Genomic DNA, 24,032 nt, shown 5'->3' with positions numbered 1-24,032 from the left:
CTGCGCGCGGCGCACCGCCCGCGTCCTCTGACCCTGCAGGCCCCGCCCCCGGGCTCACGCGCCGGGCCGCTGCCGGAAGTGGTGGCGCGGGGCGGGACCGGCCGGGGAGCATGGCGGGCACGCGGGGCGCGAGGCGCGCGGCGGCGGCGGGAGCGCGGCCCGGCAAGAGGTCGCCGGAGCCGGAGGAGGTGACAGCGGGCTGCGTGGGGCCGGAGCGGGAGCAGGGCTGCGGGAACTGGGGCAGCGGCACGGGCGGCACGTGGCGGTCGAGGGCGTTGGGCCGAGCTCCGTGTGCGGGCCGCGGGTCCACGGCGAGCCAGGCTAGCGTGCGACGGGCCTGGGAATGCAAGCAAGAACGGGTCGCCTGTCCTCTACTGGAGGTGGCCCTGAGAGCGCGTGCTAGGCACAGTGCACCTCCTGCGCTAAGGCGCCTGCAGTGGGGATGGGGCAGTTCTGTGGGTTGATGGACCTGTCTGAGCAGGAGAGGAATAGGAAGGGGAGCTGGCACCCTGTGCGGCCGCCTCTCCTACCATTTGAATTATGCATCTTTACCGTTAAAAAGGTTTTAGTTTACACCACAGTAAATTCACATTTATACGCTACTTACATGTCAGGTACTTTGTAAAAGTAAAAGAGGACGTGAGGTTACAGAAGCGTGAGTAGAAGCCAGTGCCCTCTGCATCCTACACATCTTTCAGCTGGACTCGTGGCCACTAATGCTGTCCAGCTGAACCGCAGCTGGTTTGTGAGGGTGTCATCAAATCAGGGCGGTAGGAGGCATAGATGGTGGAGACTCTCAGCTGACTCCATTTAGCTGGATTGTCAGGCTGCTCTTTGGGACGGGTCCTTCTGCTGCACTCCCCGCCGCTCCTAAGAGCAAGGAGCTCTGGGCGCCAGGCTTGGCTGCTTTGCATCCCCTGGCTCTGTGCTCGCCAAGAGCTGTTTGTGTTTGTGTCATACCATTGATGCTATCTTTACTTCTTGTAATTGTGTCGCTAACTAAATATTGGTGATAGACAGCGTGAGTGTATTTCCGAGTCACTTCACTGAAAATCAAATTGAGTGTTACGGCATAACTAAGTGGGTATCGTCCAGTTAGGTGAGAAACTTGTAAATGCTGAAAAACAGTAAAGTCTAGGGTGCTGTCAACTTCCTAAAAGTTTATGTGTTCTCGTGTCACTTTTAAAGGCCGTAGCAGGGCCTGCTTAGTGTATATTGTGTCCTGTTAGAGTTAGGGATGAGGTGGTGTTTGCTTAGAGAAGCTCTGGTCTTACGCCACAGGGAGTGAATGGATGCCACTTATTTATAAGTCAAGCTTGGCTTATTTGATCACTCTTCAACCAACCTCTGCATCCATTGTCGGTTCCGACCTCTTTGGATACAGAGGCTTCTACTTCTGGTGGGGAAAGCTCTCCTCCCCGCCCTACCCCCTCAGTGCCCTCAAGCTTCTGGGCCTCAAATTCCCCCGGGAGGGGTATGGAGGGGGAAGAACCAGTGTTGGTAATGTCATGGGAACTGGGCTCTAAGAAGGAGACATTGTCCTTGAAAGTCCTTCCCTTGTGAGATATTGGGAATTAAATGTCCCTTTCAAGGGCAGGCGCCCATGCTGTTGGTGGAGGTGGATGGTGAGGAAGGTGGGTTGGGTGGCTGGGTTTGCTGGAGGCTTGTGACCGGAGGGCTGTGGCCTCGGAGGCCAGCCAGCTACCCAGCTGTGTATCCGCGTGGCCCAGTGGGCAACGCCGGCGGGCGGGCTGTGGGTCTGGCCGTCATCGGCTCTGTGCTTCTTACAGCCCTCCCTGCTCTGCAGCCCGACTCCCAGTCTTGAGGATGGCAGTGGTTCCGGCCTTGCCGACAGTGAAGAGAGTGTGTTCTCAGGCCTGGAAGATTCTGGCAGTGACAGCAGTGAGGAATCCTCTGAGAGCGAGGATGGGGCCCGCAGTGGAAAGAGCCATGGCGGGCCGGAGAAGACCTCTGGGCAGCAGGTGGGTGAGCGGGGCCCCGGGGGCTCTCACCTCCAGATGAGGGTGGCCCAACAAGAAGCGCCTGGGCTGTCTGGGGGCGCTGCCCACTTGCTGCTTCCTCCAAGTTCCCTTAGGACCTGCAGGCCCTCGTCCTGCCTCTGATGCACCTGTGTCACACTTGGGACTCGGTGGGACGCTTGTTTGAAGCTGAGTTGCTATGAGTTCTAGGGCACTGGATTTCAACCACACTGATGGGCTCCATTCACTCTGGAAATCCACATGCCTGGGCCTTCCTTCAGGTGACTCCGATGTCACCCGTTAATGGGACTCGGCCCACACTGCTAGACTCAGTCTTAGGCTGGGTTTCTTAGGGGCAAAGGCTAAGGGGTGTGTGTGTGTGTGTGTGTGTGTGTGTGTGCACGCGCGCGCGCGGGGACACATGAGAGAGCCAGAGGGCAGGAGCTCCAGCCATGCCCTCGCCTGGCCCCAGGGGCCACCCGTGCCGTGCAGGCTGGGGAGGGTGCACCCTGCTCATAAGTTAGAACAAGAGAAAAGCTTAATTTAACTGAAATAATTTGTTATTTAGAACATTCTAGAAATGAGTTCACGGCTGTTTATGTTTCCAGTGTTCCTGGTATTTTGAAATTTACGACCTTGGCCTGACCAGGAGTTACTTCCGTAGTGGGAACCAAAAAGCCACGCTGTTTGATCCTTTTCCTTAGGGAGTCACACTCAGACCCCCCACCTGTGCAAGCCGCCCGTGCAGTGTGGGGTGACGGGGCACTGACCGCTCACTGTTCTCCTCTTTGGAACTTTTTAAAAATTACAAAATACATTATCCTTGACCAAAAAATCTGAATCACACACCAGTGGTATTCGGTAGAGCGGAAGCCCTGCTCGCTGCCCTCGCTCCAGTTGGTGGCCACAGCAGTTTAAGCATCTTTCCAAGTCTTTCTTTCCCCTTTGAAAATTAAGGATTCACACATTTGAGTATTTAAAGTTTTCCCTTTAAATACTCAATAAAATTTTATCCATTTTTATAAACAATAAATTTTAATAATTTTAAAAGATCGACTTTTTAAAATAAGTTTTTCATTTAAATTGTCTGAATTGGGTAATGAGTACAGGGGTTTCCAGAGGAAGGGGCTCTGGCTGCAGGCGTGCCCACCCTGTCCCCTCCGAGCCGCGGGGCTCTTGCTCAGGTTTCCGTGCCCATGCAGCCAGCTCTGCAGGGCCACCACCTGGGGTCTGCCTGCAGCTGGGCGGTGGGCCTGGGGCTGCAGCCCAGGAGAGCATGTGCCCCCGGCCCCAGGGCGCCTCCTGCCGGAGCCTTCCGTGTCGGGGGGCCAGGCTGCCTGTGGCTTTGTTGCAGCCCAAGCTGTCCCCCCCCACCCACCCCGGCCAGGACGACAGTCCCGGGTCAGCGCCTTGCTGTGCTGGGCAGCGCTGGGGCTTCTCTTACCTTGGCTCCTGCCACTGAGGTGTCCGAGGGCTGTCCTGGACGCGAGCCCCGCCAGTCACGTCTCCGGCCGCCTGTGCCCCAGCAGAGGGCACAGCCAGCCCTGCTGGAGGGCGGTCCAGAGCACCGCCTTCACGCCTGGGGGCTGCTTTCGCCCCACCCAGGGAGCGAGTTGAAGGGGTGGGGTGCTCTCGCTCCCTGGTGCACACCCTCCGTCACCCCTTTTAATTTTTTTTTTTTTAATTTTATTTTTTTATGGTGGCATTGGTTAATGAAATCCAGTGAGTTTCAGCTATACATTTAACAGTAAGGCATATATACACGTTTCTGCTATGTGTTCACTGCCCGTAGTTTTATTTCTTCCTGTCACCACATATTTGACCCTCTTTACCCCGCCTGCCTCCCCCCTCCCCCCTGGTAACCACTAGTCTGTTGTCTCTGTTTGTCCTGTTCGTTTGTTGCTTTGAGGTTTATATCCCACGTATAAGTGATATGTGATTTTCAACTTTTTCTGTCTGTTTTGCTTACCATGATGATATCGAGGTCCATCCATGTTGTCGCAAAGGGCAGTGTTTCATCTCTTCTTATGGCTGAGTCATATTCCACTGTCTACACGTACCACAGCTTCTTTAGCCAACCGTGTATCGTAGGACACTTCGGTTGCTTCCATGTCCTGGCCACTGTGAATAATGCTGCAATGAACATCGGTGTGCAAATACCTTTTTGGATGTGAGTTTTCAAGTCGGAGGTAAATAAATACCCAGTGGAAGGATTGCTGGATCATATGGTAGGTCAGATCAATTTTTGAGAAAACTTCATCCTGGCTTCCATAGCGGCTGTACCAGTTCGCAGTCCCGCCAGCAGTGTGTGAGGGTTCCTCTTTCTCCGCGTCCTCTCCAACACGTGTTATTACTTGTCCCGTTGATGACAGCTATTCTGTAAGATGGTATCTCATTGTGGTTTTGATTTGCATTTCCCTAATAGCATCTTTTCATGTATGTGTTGGCCATTTGTATGTCCTCTAGGGAGCAGTGTCTGTTCAGATCCTCTGCCTATTTTTTGATTGGATCATGTGTTATTTTGTTATTATTGAATAGTATGAGTTCTTTGTATATTTTGGCTCTTGGGCCCTCATTGGAGGCGAAGCTTTCTATTCCGATGTGGTCCCATTTATCTATTTTTGCTTTTACTTCCTTTGCCTTTGAGGTCAAATTCACAAAATTGTCTTTAAGTCTAAGGTCCTTGAGTTTCCTTCCTATGTTTTTTCCTATTCATTTAATTGTGTTAGGTCTTATCGTCAGATCCTTAATCCATTCTGAGTTAATTTCGTGTGCTGATAGACAATAATCTAGTTTCATTCTTTCCAGTTTTCCCAGCACCGTTTATTGAAGAGACTTTCCTTTCTCCACTGTATGTTTTTGGCTTTTTTGTCAAAAACTATTTGCTCATATAAATATGGGTTTACTTCTGGACTCTCGATTCTGTTCCACTGGTCCATGTGTCTGTTCTTCTGCCAATACCATACCGTTTTGATTACTGTCACTTTGTAGTACAATTTGAAGTCGGGCAGAGTGATGCCTCCAGCTTCATTCTTTTTTCTTAGGATGGCTTTGCCACATCTCACCCCCTTTTTTCCACGTGTTCCTTCAAAGCCATCTGCACCCTCCGCCTGGCTGGGCCACCCTTGTTCACGCCTCTCCCGGATGGGCTGAGTCCCGTCTCCACCCAGCCCCGGTGGTAGGAACTTAGCTATCAGGCCGGTCACTGCCTCCGGCACGTGCTCCTGTCCTCCTTTGAGTGTGGCCGCACGAGGCACCAGGAATGAGCCCCACGACAGCTCTGCCATGTGCTGTGTTGGTGGCCCCTGGTTAGGCCTGTTCCTCTACTGTCCTGGAACCAGTCGAGGGTGGCTTGCTTGTGTGGGACCTCTCAGTTTCTTCTAGCCCACCTTTACCTGCCATAGCTGGTGGCTTGTCACATGTCACACCATGGAGGCTTTTGCTTAGACATTCTCCCTGGGGGAGGGTCCTCAACGTAAGACCCCCTTCCATTGAGCAGCTTTCCTACCACAATAAGCTCTACGAACCTCTGCCCGCGGTGACACCCACTTCTGCCACATCTCTGCCATGCCCTAGCTCTTTAACCGAATTGGCCCGTGGCCATGGCCTCCTGCGCAGTCCTGCAGATAGTCGGTGGTGTTACGTGAGCGGGTGGAAGTGGCGTTTGCCGGGTCCACTGGGAGCCAGGTGACTCCTGCGAGGAGAACGAACGGCCTCCCTGTCCTCCCGCCACCGCCTGTCTGGGGCCAGCCCTCGCCAGCCCGCCCCCAGCCGCCGCGCCCGCTCACAGGTTTCTGCCGACTCCTGCTGTTGCTGCCAGCTGTCACTTAGCTCTGTCACCCTTTCCTCCACGTTCCGTTGGCCGGACATGTCTCCTGTGTCCTTCCTACCAAGGGTGGGTGGGCAGGTGTCCCTTGGCCTCTCCGCTTCTTGTGTCCGAAGGGCACCCTGCCATGCCGTCAGGCTTCACGTTTACATGAGGTCAAGGATGTGGCTTCTGAGGCCAGAGCCAGCAGGGAGAGGGCCTAACGGGCACGACTCCTTGGGCTTGACTCCCTAAAGTGGGCTGCCCAAGCTTACCGATCCAAGGACAAGTGGCCGAGGTGCCCACTGAGGAGGGAGCTGGCTTGTTTGCTTCATTAGCCGGCAGTTCTGTGGCTGGTAGGTCACCTGTGGGTGCCAGGTGTTTGATGCAGGCTGTCCCAGGCACACCAGGAGCCCCCTGCTGGAGGCATTCCACGGAAAAGGGCCCTCTGATGGCCAGGTGGCCCTGGCACGTTCCCGCAGACACTGGCTGGGCCCCTGCCTCCCTGCCCACAGTGGGGATGGCGGGGCCCTCCCGCAGGAGCACCTGTCTGCGGTGGCCCCCACGGCCTTCCACACTCTGTTAAGGGACCTCGTGGTGCCAGCAGCTCTTGGAGCTTCCGGGTCATTTTTAATTGTGGGTGGCATCTCCCCCTGAGGCACCCGCTTCCCTCTGCCGACCCGCCTGTGGGTAGCCACCCTCGTTTCTCCCCGGGCGATGGGAAAGCCCCCTCGTTCCCTCCACATGCTCCTCTCTGGGGAGAACCGCACCCACGGCCGCCTGCATTCTCGGCACTGGTTTCAGCTGAACGTGAGAGCGGCTCAGGTGTATGTAGGCCATCCTGTCGGAGCTGTCCCCTTCCTGTCATGGTGCTCACCAGCGTCAGAGCTATGTGGACGGCCTGCCCTGTGCGCGCCCTGGCCCCGAGCCTGCGGCTGCAGAAAGCAGGGGTCGTCTCCGAGAGCCCCTCTGGTCCCTTTTCTCGAAGTCCCCTCCCTCCATGTCCCTTGGTTGGTGCAGCCGCGCCTTGGCCCGGCAGCGTCACACGGCCCCCCCAGCCCCCCCAGTGTTCGGTTGCAAAGTTGGGAGCTGAGGTGAGGAAGAGCGTGGTGCAGCTGGGCTGCAGGTGGGAGATCGGGGAGAGGACCCCGCCAGGCGGGAGGAGTCTGAGGGCGGGGGCCTCTCTCTCTGCTCCCCTCTGAGCACCACTCCTGTCTCCAGCTCCTTCTCTCCTGGCCCCTCGGGACTGCAGCTGTTTTTCGTCCCTGTCTTCTGCTGCCTTGTTGGCCCGAGTCCCTGTCCACCAGGCCAGTCACCCCGTCTCCTGGCCACCCTGCAGCTCCTGCCTCTCACACTCCTGACAGTGTGTATCAAGCCGGCCCTGTTCCCAGCAGCGGAGAGGAGCCCAGCTGTGCCCTCCGCCCGCAGGCAGAGGCTCGCTGCTGGTTTCCTGAGAGAATCGCCCGGGAGGAAAAGGTCCCTAGTGCCCCCAGCCCCCACAGGCCCAGCCACACTCGCTCCTGGTGCTCAGGGGGCCTTTCTCTTCTCCTTCGGGTGTCACCGCGCCCCCTTGGTCACAGGCGTCCGGTGGATTTGTGCCTAAAGCCACGTTTGCTCTTGGTGCTTGTTTAGATCTTTTTCCGTTTGTCGCCGTTTGCTTTGTTTTTTTCTATTTGTATGGATTTTTTCCTCTTGTGGTCACTTACTCTCTCATGGGAAAGTCCCTGTTTTCATCAGTCCGTCCGCCACAGTCAGCCCTAGCGGCAGCTCGGCCGAGGGGCAGCGCTTGCCTAGCGCGTTCCGACTGTCGGGGGGCCCTGCCCTGCTTCGTGGTCTGTGCGAGGGGTCTCAGGCGGCGCTGGGGGGGTGGTGCGTGGGGCCACCAGGGTGCTGACCCTGCCGACACTTGGGACTCCTCTGGAGCCACCAGTTAAACGAGGTACATGGTCCTCCCAGGAGATGCCCACCCTGAGATCCTCAGTCCCTGGCCGGAGCTGCTTGCCTGCAAAACCCCAGTTCCCAGCAGCGTGCCCCTGAGCAGCCCACGTGGTCAGGCTCTGGGAGCAGTGCCAGGCTCAGCCGAGCCGACCTTGGGCCGTGTCTGTGCCCCGGTTCCTGGGGTCTCGGATGCTGGCTGCCGGGCCAGGCAAGACTCAGGAGCTGGAGCGGTGCATGCTCGGCCTCGCCCTCTGTGCCCACACCGTTCTGTTTTGCCTTCTTGCCTTTTTTCATGTAAGTTTTTTTAAATGCCCAAGGCCCAATACAGCATAGTGTCTCCAGACTTTGGTGGGGTGGGTTCGCTGGGTCTGTGGTCCCCTGCCGGGCGGGAGCAGGGGCCTGTTGTGCTGCTGCCCCCTGGTGGCCGCCGCCTGCCCTGCAGCCTGGCATCCGAAGGGAACAGGTGATGTCTTGCCAAAAGGGATGTTTGCTTGGGGCTCACAGACCCCCCCACGCCCAGGCGAGCCTGAGCGCTGCAGCACTGAGGGACCAGAGGGTGTGGCACAGGTGGTATGGGGCTCGGGTTCAACGCCCAGGGGAGCATCGGGCAGGCCGGCGCTGTGGGCAGCCGCCCAGACGGTCTGCCCAGGCCTGGGACAGGTGTGCTGGCTGGTTGCTCCGTGGGCGCTGGGCAGAGGCCGGATTCTGGGGCTTACCCTCCACGTCCCCGACTCACGCCCACACCCACGCCCGCCCGGCCACGCCGACCCACGTTGGGTGGGCAGAGCCCCCACAGCACCAGGGGCAGGGGGTGGGGAACACAAGGAAACCGAATCCGGCCTTGTTCCTGGCCTGGAAAAAAACTCAGCCTCCCACCCTCTGGTGCTGAGGGGAAAAACAGGCGGGAGGAAGAGCCGCCTGACGGGCCTTTGGCTCTTGCCCGGCCCGGAGGTGCGGGGGGGGGGGCAGATTCTGGGCGGTGGGCGGCTCAGCACACAGGGGCTTCAGCCTCAGGCACTTTACTGCCCCCAGGGGTGAGGGGCTGTTTTCCCCATCATCCTGGGTCTGGTGTGTGCACCCCCACCCCCAAGAGGGGATTTGTTTTCCAAGTTGAGGCGTGAATGCTCAGCAACGCCCACTTGCTGACCTGGTCGCTGGGTCAGCCTGGGGCGGTGGACGTGGGGGCCTGGGGTCCACATCCCCAGCATTCTGAAATTTGGGGTGCCCCTCGGGGCTCTTGGCTGGCTAGGTGGGTGTCTCGGTTGCCGCAGGTGCCAGTAAGGCCTCAGGGCCAGGGTCTTCGCCTAAGAGTGGGCTAGCTGTAGGCCTGTGATGGCGGCTGACAGTGAGTGCCACGCACCCTCCCCAGGCGGACCCCCCAGCCCTCACCTTGTCCCCTGACCCCAGGCTGGCTCTGGGCCCTGCAGCCGTTTTTTTGTTAAGGGGTACAGGGGTGGCTGGGTCCTCAGCTGGCGTCTTGCCGACTGCTCCTTTTCCAGTCTGGCACCAGGTGTCAGCCCCTCCCTGGGGTCCTCTGCCAGAGCTTGAACAACGTGTCGGGTTTGGCCCTTGACAGAACCCTGGGTGGGGCCCCCTGAGAGGCCCTCTTAGACTCGGGGTGTCTCTGGTCTTGTCTTGAGGCCTGGGGCCAAGTTGGAGTGTCTCACAGATTGGGGGCGGCAGGAACCTGGGCCTTAGAGTCAGCAGGGACAGTTAGTTCTTCCAGGAGGAGGCGGGAGGACCCTGGGCCTGGGATCTTGCGGTCAAAGGGCGTAGGTGCACTGACTTAAGCACTGTCCACTTATTGCAGGCCACGGGGACCCCTTCGCCGAGGACAGAGGCGCCGACAGCCCACGGCGACGAGTATGCGGAGGACAGTTCTGACGAGGAGGTAGGGCCGGGCTCCGCCAGGGCCGAGGGGCTCAGGCCTCGTGGGGCCAGAGTGGGTGTCTTGGCCCTCGGCCGGCCGCTGGTCTGGAAGAGCGATTTCGGGGTCTGGGCCTCGTGACTGCGGGAGTGTGTGTGTCAGCAGCCCGAGAGGGACGGTGTTGGGTCTGGTGCAGCGGGCCATGCCCAGGTCTTGGCCCGGGGCATGTCTGGGGGGGTTGTGCCTGACACCGGGGTCTCCGTGTGCTCTGCGGGGCTGTGCCCACACTCTGGATGGGCACCACACCAGCCAGCCTGTTCCAGCCCCAGGGGCGAGGCTGCCGGGTGTCGTGGACAGCGGCACTGTCAGCACCCTACAGAAGACAGGTGGCCTGGGCGCCCCTCCCGTGCGCCGGTCCTGAGGCGCAGGCTGACGGGGCGTCCACCTGGCTGCCCTTCCTAAGCTCACGGTGCAGAAAGGACAGCTAGCAAGGGGCCGGGGTGCTCAGTCTGGTCTCTAAGTCCCTGACGAGTGGGTGGGGTTGCGTCTCCACTGCTTAGTGCCCGGGTGCTCTGAGCCCAGAGGTGGCCTGGTGTTCCCTTGTGCTCTCCCTGGTGTATCTAGGCTGCTGGGCATGGCCGTGGCCCTTTTGCGAGCCCCCAGGTGTGGCCTGGGCTGCAAGTGGGCGGCCTTGGGTGCAGGGCCCTCCACGACAGGTCCTTGGACTCTAGAGTGCTTCCTGCCACGGTCGGGGGTGGCGGGCCTGGGGAGCACGGCCCCCCTGCTTGGCTCCCCACCACCTCCCCTGCTCGCGCTCCTGGCAGCGGCTGCAGGAGCCTTGGCCGCCCGCCCGATCCGGTCTCTGTGCGTTCAGAGAACAGAGACAAAACAAAATAAATTGGTTTCCTGGCCGGAGCAGCGGCACACTCGGCGAGGGGGGGCCCTGCAGTGCGGCTCCCTGCCTGTCTCCCCCTCCCAGGGGTCCTGGCTGTCGGCAGCCACATCCTGTCGGCTACTTTTTTATATTTGGTATTTGGAGAAATCGATGATGACTGTAAATGGAGTGCGGGGCCGGGGCGGGGCGCTGGGGCTGCCTGGAGCCACGGCAGCCGCTGCGGGGGCCGCGGGCTGCTTCCTCCGGATGACTATCCCATATGTCGGCCTGAGTGACAGGCGAGAGCCGCAGTGCCCGCCCGCCGCGCTGCTGCCAGCACGGCCTGCCGGCAGCTCGAGGGGGCGGCAGAGCTCAGCTTTCAAGAGCCAGGCGGGCGGAGGCCCCATGCCCGGCGGCGGGCGCCCCTTGGGTGCTCACGCACACGGCCGTGTCCCACCCTGAGGTCCTGCTGCATCTCTTCCTTGCGTGCAGAGTGGGGTGGGCTTCGGGGAAGGGCCTGGGAGTCTGGGGCAGTGGTGGTTCCACGGGGCGCTTGGGCGAGTGGGTGCAGTATGCAGGCCCAGGTCGCCGGGAGGCCGCGGAGCGCAGAGCCCCACAGTCCCACGGCTGCGGTGTGGTTGGCTGGCGCCTGTGATGGGCCCCGGCCCGTGAACACCAGTCATGCCAGGGCGGTCCCCACTCCTGGCTGTGTCCTCGGAGGTGGCTTGTGGGGCCAGGATCCCCCTCAGGCCCTGGGACCTCCGCCTCAGCAGGAGAGCCCTGCAGGTGTGTGGCGGCTGCAAGTGCTGCCCAGCCTTCCCACCCCTGGCCTGGGGGCCCCCCATGCCGACGCTGACTGGGTGTTGCCCACAGCTTGCCCTTCTCAGAGCTCCTCCCCCAAATGCACACCCCACCTGCACCCAGCGGGAGCCCAGAGGTTGGCTGGACCTGGCAGGGGCCGTGGTAGGGGAACGCACCTCGGGGACCTGCGGCTGCCCCGCCCCCACGTGTTCCCTTCACCGCGCTCTGCCCGGCACCCGCACCTCGCAGACGTGATCTCATCCGGCGCGGGACCTGGGGGCGGGGGAGGGGCGGGGAGGAACCCTCGGCCTTGGCAGCAGCGGCCCCTCTGTTTCCAGCAGCTGGAGAAACTGAGGCCTGCTGTGGGCGGGTGAGAGCCGCCTGGCAGCGTGTGGCCTGCGTCTGGGCAGCGGGTCAGGGTGAGGGTTCAGGGCGGCTGTGAGCTCTGGCCGACACCCTCCAGTCCCCCGACCTCCCCCGCGGGGGCGGGGCTGCGAGGTAAGGCAGATCCGCAGGGACGCGGGCCTGTCTGCATCCAGAGCCCGACATCCCCTCTGCTCTCTCGCCAAACGCCGTTAATGGCTTCTCCCAGCTACTGAACCGGCAGCTGCCTCCAGCGCTGGCGGCCTCCCGCTCCTCCCGGGGCATCCGCCCCCGCCCGCCGCCGGCACGCAGAGCGCCTGCGTCGCTGCTGGCAGCGGGAGCCTCTCGGCTCGGGTTTCGGGGCTGTTTGTGGGGACGCCCGGCGCTGAGCCTGCTCCCGTCTCCGCGCTCGCAGACCGCCCCACGCCCCGGCCTCCCTGGCGGCCGTCCATCCCCCCGCGGCCAGCCTCAGAATGGGGCCACTGGCCCTGCCCCGGGTCTGGTCTCTTCCCACTCGCCTGCCCCGGGCTGGCCTCGCTTGGGAGGGGCATCAGTCTGTACTGTTGACCCACGGCCTTGCAGGTGGCTGGAGGGCCCAGTGGGCGGGCTGGGTGTGACCGCAGGGTGCCCCCTGGAGCCTTTGCGGGGCTCCAGCTCTGAGCCACGCCCTCCTGCCCCGCCCCGTACAGGCCTGGCGCCTCCCTGGAGCCCCCCTGCGCAGCCGGGTCGCAGCCGGGTCTCGCTGCTGGGAGAAGATTCTCCCTGGGGAGGACAGAGTTGGGGGGGCAGTGGGGAGGGGGCAGTGCCCGGTGGGGTTTCTCTTTCTGGTGTGTAGTGAGCATCCTGGGGCCCAGCAGGGGCTCCCAGGACCTTTGGGGCTCTGCAGCAGCTGACAGGTGAAGGTGGGCTTCTCGAGCCCTGGCCGGCTGAGTGCCCACGGGGAGCCATTTCCATGGCAACCAGGCCTTGGGCTGGCAGGGCCGTGGGTGAGAGGACACGGGGACAGGGGTTTCCTAAGAGGAGCATTTGTCCCTGAGGATGGAGGTCTGGGTCTTGGAGGGCGAACTCCGTAGTCGGGATGTTGGGCGAGGGGAGCTGGCTGCAGAGCAGGGACTGGCCACCGGGGAGGGTCTGGGGACTGTGTGTGGGCCACGCTTGGGGCTGAGGGTGCGTTCTCTAGAATGAGGTTGGAGGCGGCTGGGGCTGGGGACAGGCATGGAGCCTCTGGGACCAGGCCGGACTCAAAGCAGCGGCTCTGTCTTCGAGTCGTGGGGCTCAGGACAGACTTTGCTCCCCCCTCAGCACTTCCCTGGAGAGAGGCAGGGCGTGGGGGCTGGGCTGGGCCCTGTCCCCACCCTGTGGACCCTGTGGGGGCACAGCCATGGGGGTACTGGTACGGGGCCAAGTAGTGACATCAGAGGGGCCCTGTGCCCACAGTGTCTGCTGGCTCAGGGGTGGGCCAGCATGGCTTCCGTGCTGGAGGACAGATGGGGCTGGGGTGTCTGTGCAGGGCTGCTGCCCAAGTCCGCCGGTCCCTCCCCGGGCTCAGCCGGCATGCTCTTGGGCTCTGCTTCTGGCCTGTCCCCTGCTGGGGTCCCCTCAACTGGCTTTCTCCCCTTTGCTCACAACCGGGACTGGTCTTGCTGGAGCCTCCTGTGAGTCCAGCTGTGGCAGGTGAGCCCGCGCAGACAGAGACAGGACAGCCGAGGAGCGAGGGGCGATGGAGGCGCAGGATGGCCGAGGGGCGCCCGAGACAGGCGGGCGCGCGGAGCGGGGAGCCGAGTGAACACTGCCGGCATTGTAATCGGAGAGGGGCCGGGAGAGAGAGCGAGCGAGCGAGGGCGGCTGACCCCGCGCTCCCGGGGGACAGGTGGGAGAGGGAACGAGGAGCGAGTGAAGGATTCCAGAGGTGGGCCGGCTTCCTCTCTCGCAGACAGACACGGGAGGGAGGTGGCAGCCCGCCAGCGCCGTACCTGCAGTTCCAATCTGCGGTCCTGACAGCTGCAGCCACTTTGGGGAGGGGGAGGGGAGGGCGGGCTTGTGGAGCGGAACCGTCGCAGCCGGCACATCGGCCAGTGCTGCCTGCCTTGTCCGGCGGCGCTGTCAGTGCTGTCGGGGCCGGGACCCCTGCCGGCTCATCCCACAGGCTGGTCCTTGGGTAGAGGGCCCCCCCAGGAGAGCTCGGCTGGGGGCGGTCTGTGCCCGAAGCCGCGGCTCCCAGCACAGTGCCTGACCCCGAGGGGTCACATGTGCTTCCTGGCAGCCCGCAGGTGCTGAGCAGGGCGGGGGCCTGCCGGCCCGCGGGCGCAGGCCGCCTGGTGATGAATCATGTGGCGCTGCCAGCAGCTCGTTCCCCGGGCCGGGGACAGGGAGCCGACAGCCTGGGCGATCGGAGTGTTTCCAGCCCAGCTTGGCCTGCAGAGGCAGCTGCTGGCCAGCGTGCCTGTGGGGCACACACGGAAAGCCGGGGTCTTTGTCCCTGGGCCGGCATACTGGGCAGGACACGGGGCTGTCATGGCACCTGCCAGCCCTGGACCTGCCGTTGCTAACAGAGTGGGCTCATGCAGGGCCGCCCGAGCTACCCCCAGTCTGCTTTGAATTTCTGGAGCAGTGGAGGGTGACGGAGTGCCCCCCCCCACCTCCTGCTGGCTGGCGGTCCAGGCCCTCGGCCGCTGCTGCTACCGGTACAGCTGAGGGAGCAGCCGGGCCCGCTGCCCAGGCCTGAGGCCGGCCAAGCTGCAGCCGTTGTTGGAGTCACAGGCGCAGCAGCAGAGGGCTTGGCCTGCGTGCGCCGGGCCCGACCAGCTGGGCCCTGGGGACCGTCCCAGAGGCCTGTCTTCCTGCCAGCTTCCCAGCTCCGCACCCGTCTTCCCCTCCTGCCCCTGACGCTGTGTCCTCCAGTCTCGCGTCTGCCTCTGCTCCCAGGCCGTGCCCTCCCCCTCCCTGTCTGCCCGCAGCACAGCAATCAGGGCCACTCTGTGACCATGAGGTGGGTGCCCACCTGGCTACTCATCACCTTGGGGGGTTTCATGAGGGAGGTTTGCACCCCGCACCCAGGCATAGGTGTGGAAACGGGAAGCCAGCGGGTGAAGGGCAGGTGGGCCACAGAGACCCCCACAGCAGTGTAGGGTGCCCAGTGACATGGGAGGGCCACCTTGGAGACCCTGGGGCACCTGCCTACTGACAGCATCCCCAAGGTCATGTCGTCGTGGTGCCCTGGGTCCCCGGGAGAAGGGGTGCTTTTCTCAGCCCCCAGCTGGACCCCCGCACTTCCCACTGGGGTCCTGGCTGCCCAGGCAGGGGCGGCAGTGGGGGCTTCCACAGTGACCGAGCTTGCCCCGGCCTCCCCTCCCTCGGCCAGCTGCGGGCTCCTGCAGGATTACAGAGAGGAAATTTGGGGTTGGGTTTCTCTGAGTGGGACCTGCTGCTGTGACTTTTTATCCTGTTGTATTTCTATCAGATTGGACACAGCCCCCCTCTCGCCCTTAGTGGCTCTGGCTTTGAGAATTTCCTCCAAAATTACACCGCCGCTTCCTGCTTTGCAGTTCCCTGGAGCCCGTCAGGGCGGGGGTGGGGGGGCAGCACGTCCTGCCCTGTTGGGGTGCCCACGTGGGCCTCAGCACCTGGCTGCTCCCCGGGGGGAGGGCGCCCCGAAGGTACAGTCAGTGAGGCCCCAAGCCTGCGCCGAGTGCCTGAGTGCCGCGGGGGCAGGGCGGGGACCTCGCAGGCAGGCTCTGCCCTTCCCCACCTTCCCCACTGGCGGCCGCCTGGGGTGGGGGAGGCGGCCACACAGGGCTGCCCCGCCTTTCTTCTCCGCTTTGCCCGTGGAGCTCATACCACTGAACTGTAATTGTCACCTGCAGGTTTTTAATGGTGAGCCAGCTGCGCACAGCTGGGGGAGGGGCCTGAATCAAGGCCTCACAGGCAGGCGGGGCTTAGGGGGGAGCTGGGTGGGCGAAGTGGTAGGTGGCCAGGGTGCCACCACAGGCTGAATGTGGGACCAGGGCAGGGGCGGAGACAGCGGGCACCCGTGATGGGTGTCTCCCAGGGGTACGTTCAGGAGGCCGCCACCGGGCCCAGGGTTCAGGCTCCTCCAGGCCTGGGGATCCCCTCTGCCAGGCGATGCCCTTGCTCAGCTCCCTGTGCATCCGCCCACTCCTTGGGGAGCCACTGTCAAAGACCATGGTGCCGGGGCCCTGAGGTCCGGAACCATGTGCTGCGTGCCGGGCCCCCCTCACCCCTTCAGGGGCGCCTGGGCACGGCGGCCTGCACCTGCCTTCCTGCCCCTTGCTGGGCTCCTTTGGCCTAGGGGCCAAGGTGCCTGGAAGGCAGCCCCTCACTCTGCCTCAGGACTGGGGGTGGGGGCCTTCCCTGAGAACTGGGGTGCCTCTGGCTCGCTCAGAACAGGACATAAAAAGAGACAGCTCTGAGGGGCGGTGGCGGGGTTCACGCTGGGGCTCAGGACGGACTCTGGACCATTCGAGAGGAAAGTGTGGTTCTACGTTTGGAAGATATCGTTTTGTTTTTAATTATACAAAATTTCCAGACTTTATATTATCATATCAGAGACACAGGATGCCAGCACGTAGCGACAAGAACAAAACCCACGTAGGGAGCCGGCACCGAAAGTCTCAGTGGGCCTGGGCGAGTGCTGCGGCCAGCTCAGAGTCCTGCCGGCGCCCACCTGTCCGTCGGCCCCTCTCACGACTGGAGGCGGAGCAGGCCTGGGGGTGCCCTCACGGGAGGCCTGTGCCCGCGTCAGGTCCTCGTGGCTCTCCGGGGGCTGCCCAGCGGCATCCGCCTCTAACTCCGAATCGCTGTCTTTCTGTCGCGGTCCTTGCTCTGCGGAGGGGGAGGGCGGTGTCAGGGCCTGGGTGGAGACTGGTGCCAACCCGTGCTCCAGGCTTCCCCCACGCCAACTCGGGACGGGGGCGGGAAGCACCCCCTTTCACGCTCGCACAGCTTCCCCATAGTGGGGAGGAGAGTACACACCGCCGCACAGCCGAAATTGTAAAATTAAATTTCCCAGATGTTCAGGCCCCAGGAGCTTGTGCGTGCTGTCTGGAGAAGAGGTGGGGACTGGGGAGAGCCACGCCGCACACTCTGCCCGCTCACCCCACTTTGCCAGTGCCACCAAGCACCACAGGCTGTGAATCACAGCTGGCCAGCGTCCGCACAGCCCGGCCCTCTCTGCCAGCCCTCAGGTTTCCTGCCAGCCTCTCGCCTTCAGACCCCATAGCCATGCTGGTGTCCGGTCAGCCCCAGGGGCCCAGGGGTGGGACGGCAGGTGCCCGATGCACCTCAGGCTAGTGGCAGAGGCATGGTCCGGGCAAACTCTTGGGGCATCTCCTATTGCCTGACTGCCCTGAGTCCTCATCCTGGGGGTGGGGGGGTCAGGGTGCGGGGTTCTACTAGCATCACCCCATCTGATCCCCATCCTCTACCAGGTGGGTGTCTGTTCTGCCTCCCAGGCCCGCATCTGGTCTGGGATGGCCCCCTCTGGGCCCAGCGGAACCTGTGTCCTGAGGACTCATGGCAGAAGACCCTGGGAAGGTTCGGCCCTGCTTGCTCCAGCCTCCCCCCCCCCATGCCCCTCCCTCTCTGAAACGCAGCACTTGAGTTACAGGTGCTGGGGGCGGGGGCTGGGGGGGGCGCTGTTCCTGCATCAGCCTCTCCACAGGCAGGTGTGGGTTGCAGGGATGCTTTGGGGATGGGTGCCGTCCTGGATGCCCTGCATGACACTCACCAACTTTCTCTGGTTGCTGAGGCAGAATGTGCAGATCTGCTTGGGCTGAGCGTTCTCACTGTCGCGGGCTGGGGGTGGTGGGGGCGGCGGCGGGGGGCTGCCGGCGCGCGCGGCGTGGAGGAAGGCAGGCCCCGAGTGGCAGGGCTGCCCGTCGCCACACGCCTCGCCCAGCAGCAGCACGTTGCCCAGGTGCGAGATGTAGCTGGAGGCCAGGCGCAGCGTCTCGATCTTGGAGAGCTTGCGGTCGGCCGGCTCGGTGGGGATGAGCGTGCGCAGCGCCGTGAAGGCTGTGTTCACGCTGTTGGTGCGGTCCCGCTCGCGCGCGTTCGCCGTGTGCCGCTGCCGGGGCTCCCGGCCCGGCCGCCCCCCGGGGCCCGGGCCGCCGGCCCCCGCCCTCCGGCCCCCAGCCCTTCTCCGGGCACCCTGGAGGCCGCAGCGCGCCGCGTGCATGCGGCAGGGCTTCTCGTCGGAGCCCGAGCTCTCGCTGCCCCGGTCCTCGTCATCCGACAGCGGGCTCACCTCGGGGTACAGGTAGCGGCCCGGTGGCGCCGAGCGCAGCATGGCGAAGGACACGGGCCGGCGGGCGCGCCGTCAGCTCCGCCGGGCACCGCGCATGCTGCCGGGCCTCGTGGGCGGGCGCCGGGGCCAGGGAAGGCGCGGGTCTGGGGCGCCCGTGGTGGCTGCGGCGTTACGCGCACGTGTGCGTCCCGGGCTGGAGCGGGGACGCGGGCCGGGCCTTTATAGCGGCTGCGGCCCCTCCCCCGCGCCGGCCCGCCCTCCTCCCCGCCTACCCGCCCCTGGAGGCCGCCGGAGCAGGGGCCCTGCGTCCCTCTGCCTTCTCGCACCACGCCGAAGGGGTCCGGAGCATCTTGCCGTTCCTAGGGGCTGTGGGGGGAAGTGGGAGCCCCCTTCTGGGTGGTTCTGGGGCTGTGCAGTCCCCTCCCTTCAGTAAGAGGTAGGAGGGTCAGCCGAGACCCATGACCCCAGCCCTCTCTGGCATGACCAAGTTAACCCAGCTGCCCTGGCCCAAAGGCCTCACCACACCCTGTCTGTCTCTCCCTCCCATGTACACTTGGGCCTCCTGTGCCAGGCGAAGGGGGGCACAAGGGAGCATTGAAGGGCAGGAGTTCAGCCTCAGGCCTGCACTTATCCCATTTATGCGTGGGGTCACCTGGCAGCACAGCCTGCCTATCTGCACCTGCCCCCGCCTGGCATCAGCTGCGCCCTCCGGGTCTGGCACAAGCTGCAGCCTCTGCCTGGAGCCCTCCCCCGCCTTTCCAGAGCAGAGCCTGCTCCCCTGCCCTGGAGAAACCTCCCCAGGGTCTGTCCAGTGTGGGGTGGCCATGTGGCTGGGGGCGGCCCCGGAGGCAGGCAGGAAGAAGGGCAGCGGGCAGGGGCACCGGCGTGCCTGTTGGGAGGCCCGCAGGGAGCGGGTCCTGGGGCAGGCAGGTGTAGAGGGGCAGCCCCGGGGTCTCGTCCTGCGGCGAGAGGGCCTCGGGCTCCCGGCTGTGCTCAGGCTCATCGGCCCCTCCCCCTGTGGCTACTGTTGCAGGAAGCAGCCGCCTGGGCAGCAGTCCCCGTGCTGGGCGGAGGGAGGGTGGTGGCTGGCAGGGGCCTCGGCCAGGAATGTGTGTCCAGGAATGTGGCTGCTCTGCCCGTCGGGGGTGGGGCGGGGGCAGGATGGAGGGGAAGGGGGTCCTAGTACGCCTACTGGGCGGAATGCAGTGGCTTCTGCCCCTGCTTGGACTAGGTTGGGGGGTCTCCCTGAGTCCTGCTTGTTTGCCTAAGGCCCCACCAGGGGTGGGGGCACACAGCGATGAGCTCACCCGTCTGTGGCTGCCCGGGGCCCTGGCCAGGGAGTCCGAGGAGGCTCCGGGGCTGGCACCGCTTCAGTGGAAAATGTGAAGGGACGGCTCCGGCGCCTCTGAGGGCGGGGGGCACAGCACCGCGTGCCACGTCACACCGCAGGGCTAGGGCACGTGTCAGGGTGCCTGGGCGCTGCCTCGAGGCCGGTCCCTTGCCTCTCCCGTTCACCTGCCTCTGTCTCCTGGGGGGCGTGGAGGGGTCGTGGGTGCGCGGTGCCGACATGTTGGCCTGCTCCCTCAGGACGTCCGGAACACGGTGGGCAACGTGCCCCTGGAGTGGTACGCCGACTTCCCCCACGTGGGCTATGACCTGGATGGCAAGCGCATCTACAAACCTGTGCGCACCCAGGACGAGCTGGACCAGTTTCTGGACAAGATGGAAGACCCTGACTACTGGTGAGCCTGGGGGTGGGGCCTGTGGGGGCGGGATGGGGGCAGGACCTCAGCTCATGGCTCCGATGGGCGGTCCCCCAGGCGCACCGTGCAGGATCGGATGACAGGGCATGACGTGCGGCTGACAGATGAGCAGGTGGCCCTGGTGCGGCGGCTGCAGAGGGGCCAGTTTGGGGACGTGAGCTTTGACCCCTATGAGGTAGGTGGCACTGGCCGGCCTTCGGGCTCTGGGGCACCTGCAGGGCCTGGCCCACAAGCCTGTGCTTGCTCCCCCAGCCTTCTGTGGACTTCTTCAGTGGGGACATCATGATCCACCCGGTGACCAACCGCCCTGCTGACAAGCGCAGCTTCATCCCGTCCCTGGTGGAGAAGGAGAAGGTGGGTTTCCCTCCCCCAGAGAGTGCCCTCCACACCGCGCAGGCTGACATGCCCGTCTGCACAGGTGTCCCGCATGGTGCATGCCATCAAGATGGGCTGGATTCAGCCCCGCCGGCCCCGGGACCCCACGCCCCACTTCTACGACCTGTGGGCCCAGGAGAACCCCAACGCTGTGCTGGGCCGCCACAAGATGCACGTGCCTGCCCCGAAGCTGGCCCTGCCTGGCCATGCTGAGTCCTACAACCCACCGCCCGAGTACTTGCTGAGCGAGGAGGAGGTGGGTCTGGCCCAGTCGGGGGTCCAGGCGCTGTGGGCCGCCCCGCTCACACCCCGCTCACACCCTGCTCACACCCCATCTCCACAGCGCCTGGCTTGGGAGCAGCAGGAGCCCGGGGAGCGGAAGGTCGCCTTCCTGCCGCACAGGTTCCCGAGCCTACGCGCTGTGCCCGCCTACGGCCGCTTCGTCCACGAGCGCTTTGAGCGCTGCCTGGATCTCTACCTGTGCCCACGCCAGCGCAAGATGCGGGTAGGTGGGGCTGGCAGTGCCTGAGCAAGGGATGGGGCAGGGGACCGGGCAGGGTGACCACGTGCTCTCTCACCCCAGGTGAACGTGGATCCCGAAGACCTGATTCCCAAGCTGCCACGGCCACGGGACCTGCAGCCTTTCCCCACGTGCCAGGCCCTGGTAAGCAGGCACAGGGGGGTGAGCAGCCCACTCCCCTGGGCGCCCACCACCTCACTGGTTTCCTCTGCAGGTCTACAGGGGTCACAGCGACCTTGTCCGCTGCCTGAGTGTCTCCCCGGGGGGCCAGTGGCTGGCTTCAGGTGGGCCTGAGGCGGGGGCAGCACAGTGTGGTGGGTGGGGCTGGGCGGGAGGGAGGGCAGGCGCTGAGGGCCTTGCCCACTGTGTCCACCAGGCTCAGACGACGGCTCAGTGCGGCTCTGGGAGGTGGCCACTGCCCGCTGCATGAGGACCATTCCCGTGGGGGGTGTGGTGAAGAGTGTTGCCTGGAACCCCCACCCGACCATCTGCCTGGTGGCCGTGGCCGTGTAAGTAGGTGTGAGGTGGCGAGGGCCTGGGGCAGCGGGGCGGCCACGTCTGAGGGGTGTCTGTGGCCTGCAGGGAGGACACGGTGCTGCTGCTGAACCCAGCCCTCGGGGACCAACTGGCCGTGGGCAACACGGACCAGGTGCTGGCTGCCTTCGTGCCCCCCGAGGAGCCTGCTCTGCAGCCCGCCCGCTGGCTGGAAGCCTCACAGGAGGAGCGCCAGGGGGGCCTGCGGCTGCGCATCTGCCACAGCAAGGTGCGGGGGTGTGGGGGGTGCGGGTGGAAGGGCAGGGGGTGAAGAAGGGCCCACTCAGCCAGCCTTGCCTCCTGCAGCCGGTGACACAGGTGACCTGGCACGGGCGTGGGGACTACATGGCCGTGGTGCTGGCCGCGCAGGGCCACACACAGGTGCTGATCCACCAGCTGAGCCGGCGCCGCAGCCAGAGCCCCTTCCGGCGCAGCCACGGGCAGGTACAGCGCGTGGCCTTCCACCCCATCCGGCCCTTTCTGCTGGTGGCCTCCCAGCGCAGCATCCGCCTGTACCACCTGCTGCGCCAGGAGCTCACCAAGAAGCTGATGCCCAACTGCAAGTGGGTGTCCAGCCTAGCTGTGCACCCTGCAGGTAAGGGCAGGTGGGGGCAGGTGGATCTTATGGGTGGAGCCACCAGGCAAGGCTACCAGGTGCCCACCATCCCATCTGCTCCTAGGTGACAACCTCATCTGTGGCAGCTATGACAGTAAGCTGGTGTGGTTTGACCTGGATCTTTCTACCAGGCCGTACAGAGTGCTCAGGTGAGGTCCCTGCTGTGTGGCGGGCTGCCCCCTCGGCACCCCCACCCCTCGCCCTGCCCTGAATCGGGATGCTTCTCCCCAGGCACCACAAGAAGGCCCTGCGGGCTGTGGCCTTCCACCCCCTCTACCCACTCTTTGCCTCTGGCTCTGACGACGGCAGCGTCATCGTGTGCCATGGGATGGTGTATAAGTAAGTGCTGACCCCGCTCACCTCCTGGGGACTGCGTGGCCCTGTTCTGAGCCTCTCTTTCCTCCCACAGTGACCTGTTGCAGAACCCGCTGCTAGTGCCTGTGAAGGTCCTGAGGGGGCACACGCTGACCCACGACCTGGGCGTGCTGGACGTGGCCTTCCACCCCACCCAGCCGTGGGTCTTCTCTTCAGGGGCCGATGGCACGGTCCGCCTCTTCACATAGGCTGCCTGTCACCACCTCAGGGGGGCAGGTGCCAAGACCTCCAATACAGGCGTTTGTCCTAACCTGTGGTGTAGCCTTCCTGAACTGGGGTCCTTATTCAGCTACCCCACAAGCCCTCACATCCAGTTTTCCCAGTTGGGGAGGGATGCCAGCCTGTCTCACAAGGAAAGGCCTGTCATTGCACCCCTGTCACCTGCCGAGGAGCAAAGGGCTTTATTATAAGTGAGGTGGGGAGAACAGGCTTGTTCCACTCTGCCAGGCCCTGGTCCCCTGCAGCACAGGCCCTGGGGTGCATCGCAGTTCATGCTGCAGCAGGGCTGGTACTGCTCGTTGAAGAGGCTTGGCTGCCCGAGCCTCAGGCGAACTTGACCAGGCGGCCCAGGGTCTCGGCGGCTTTCATGCGCACAGCAGGGGCTGGGTCTTTGAGCAGGAGCTGGAGTGCTGGTGGACAGGCAGCTGCTGGGCGCCTCCATGCCGCCCCCCCCCGCCCCCGCCCACAAGTGGGGAGGGCTGGTTCCACCTCCTTCCTGGCCTACAGAGCCCAGGGGGCCGGGACCCCATGGCGCTCACCCGCCCTGCGTGTGGGGCCACCCGCCCAAGACAGGCCTCTGCCTGGAGGGTTCAGGAGCCAAAGGAAAGATAGTTTTTCCTTTTTTAGTGTTTTTTAAGCTCTTTTGGAACAGTTAGGAAGTTTCCGTGAATTACTAGAGACGATGAGGTCACCAGTGACAGGGAAAAAATCCTTGAAATCCAGGAAAATCACTTAGTCCCCCCTGGTACCCACAGGGTCAGGGAGAGAGGGCCCTGTGCAGCCTGACAGGTGGGGGTGGTGGGGGGCCCCTGACCTAACGGGGGTGGGGGCTCACCGGTAAGGAGCTGTTCCAGGTCCACTTGCTGCCGCTGCTCGGGCTCCACGTGCAGCACCAGGAACCCTGGGACAAGAAGCAGGGGCGGGGTCAGGGGCGGGGTCAGGAGTGGCGGTGGAGGCCGGCGGGTGAGGCAGGCTCTCACCCGTGAGCATGGGGGCCGCGGCCCGCACGTCTTCCCAGCTGCTCTTGAAGTAAAACAGGCTGGTGCTCACCAGGCGGCCCAGCAGGTCCGGAAAGTGGCGCATCTATGGGAGGCAGGAGGCCGGTGATGCCCCGCCCACTGGGCCCCGCCCACACCAGGCCCTGCCCACGCTGCCCCCTCACCAGGTGCTTGCACGTGGTGTTGAGGAACTCCCCGAAGTGGAGGCCCCGACCCTCCTGCAGGTGCTTCTGGAAGGCCTCAGCCAGGTCCTCACGCTCCAGGTTGGGGCCGCACATGCGCAGGGCAAACTTGCAGGCCTGCAGGGTTAACGCTTAGTCCCCAAGAGGCCAAGTCTCTGGGTCCCACCTGGGTTGCCCATCCCCCCACTGGCTACTCACACCGGCCACAGAGGCCTGGGGATCCTGCAGGTGCAGTAGTAGGGGCACCAGTCCCCCAATGACTTGCTCCAGGAAGATGTCCTCGCAGTTCCCGTGGCAGGCCTTGTTGAGGTGCCCAAAGAGGCAGATGGACGCAGAACGGAAGTCCACCTTTTCCTGGGGGGGGAGCAGGTGTCACCTCACAGGGGCCGCCTAGCTTCGCCCATCTGCCAGTCCCAGGCCCCTGCCCCGGGCCATCCCTGTCCTCACGCCATTCTTGTTGCCCCCCCTGGAGCGGTGATGAGAGGCTGGCAAGAAGAGGTGGGGGCACGGTGCGACCACCGGGAGGGCAGTCTGCAGGACCCACCCGCCCAGCAGCCC

The 24,032-nt window shown here is 63.8% G+C and overlaps 3 protein-coding genes across 13 annotated transcripts in view; 1 reads left to right on the top strand and 2 right to left on the bottom strand.

Annotated features, from left to right (window-relative positions):
- Positions 1 to 63: 63 nt before the first annotated feature.
- On the top strand, positions 64 to 22,325 carry BOP1 (BOP1 ribosomal biogenesis factor). The gene is made up of 16 exons (XM_016131776.2): positions 64 to 188; positions 1,791 to 1,982; positions 9,533 to 9,613; positions 19,480 to 19,634; positions 19,713 to 19,830; positions 19,908 to 20,009; positions 20,074 to 20,286; positions 20,374 to 20,535; positions 20,614 to 20,694; positions 20,765 to 20,834; positions 20,927 to 21,059; positions 21,133 to 21,313; positions 21,391 to 21,679; positions 21,765 to 21,849; positions 21,932 to 22,039; positions 22,110 to 22,325. Exons 1-16 carry the CDS (start codon positions 111 to 113, stop codon positions 22,261 to 22,263), a joined length of 2,202 nt encoding a protein of 733 aa, XP_015987262.2. The 5' UTR covers positions 64 to 110; the 3' UTR covers positions 22,264 to 22,325.
- On the bottom strand, positions 16,075 to 19,480 carry SCX (scleraxis bHLH transcription factor). The gene is made up of 2 exons (XM_036233200.1): positions 17,374 to 19,480; positions 16,075 to 16,469 (listed from the first exon to the last, which is right to left on the bottom strand). The coding sequence occupies exons 1-2, from the start codon at positions 17,932 to 17,934 to the stop codon at positions 16,431 to 16,433; spliced, it is 600 nt and encodes a 199-aa protein (XP_036089093.1). The 5' UTR covers positions 17,935 to 19,480; the 3' UTR covers positions 16,075 to 16,430.
- A 125-nt stretch (positions 22,326 to 22,450) lies between the features above and the next one.
- MROH1 (maestro heat like repeat family member 1) overlaps positions 22,451 to 24,032 on the bottom strand; it is a 41,159-nt gene continuing 39,577 nt past the window's right edge. For 9 of the 11 annotated variants that reach the window (XM_036233184.1, XM_016131780.2, XM_016131788.2 and 6 more), the window contains 5 exons: positions 23,673 to 23,828; positions 23,457 to 23,591; positions 23,275 to 23,377; positions 23,130 to 23,195; positions 22,451 to 22,719 (listed from right to left, as the gene is read on the bottom strand). In XM_036233184.1, the coding sequence (XP_036089077.1) occupies positions 22,619 to 22,719; positions 23,130 to 23,195; positions 23,275 to 23,377; positions 23,457 to 23,591; positions 23,673 to 23,828 (561 nt within the window). In that variant the 3' untranslated portion in view covers positions 22,451 to 22,618. The remainder of the gene's footprint in view (positions 22,720 to 23,129; positions 23,196 to 23,274; positions 23,378 to 23,456; positions 23,592 to 23,672; positions 23,829 to 24,032) is intronic. The other 2 variants (XM_016131786.2, XM_016131787.2) reach the window with 1 other exon arrangement.

Source organism: Rousettus aegyptiacus, unplaced genomic scaffold (assembly GCF_014176215.1).
Source record: "Rousettus aegyptiacus isolate mRouAeg1 unplaced genomic scaffold, mRouAeg1.p scaffold_m13_p_15, whole genome shotgun sequence".
NCBI lineage: Eukaryota > Metazoa > Chordata > Mammalia > Chiroptera > Pteropodidae > Rousettus > Rousettus aegyptiacus.
This window is presented reverse-complemented; position numbering and strand designations above follow the sequence as displayed.

Coding starts and splice junctions, on each gene's coding strand:
- SCX (XM_036233200.1), bottom strand. CDS start 17,934: ATGCTGCGCTCGGCGCCACCGGGCCGCTACCTGTACCCCGAGGTGAGC. Junction 16,470..17,373: donor TCAGCAACCAGAGAAAGTTG/GTGAGTGTCATG, acceptor CCCCCTCCGCAG/AGCAAGGACCGCGACAGAAA.
- BOP1 (XM_016131776.2), top strand. CDS start 111: ATGGCGGGCACGCGGGGCGCGAGGCGCGCGGCGGCGGCGGGAGCGCGG. Junction 1,983..9,532: donor AGAAGACCTCTGGGCAGCAG/GTGGGTGAGCGG, acceptor CACTTATTGCAG/GCCACGGGGACCCCTTCGCC. Junction 20,536..20,613: donor CACGCCAGCGCAAGATGCGG/GTAGGTGGGGCT, acceptor CTCTCACCCCAG/GTGAACGTGGATCCCGAAGA.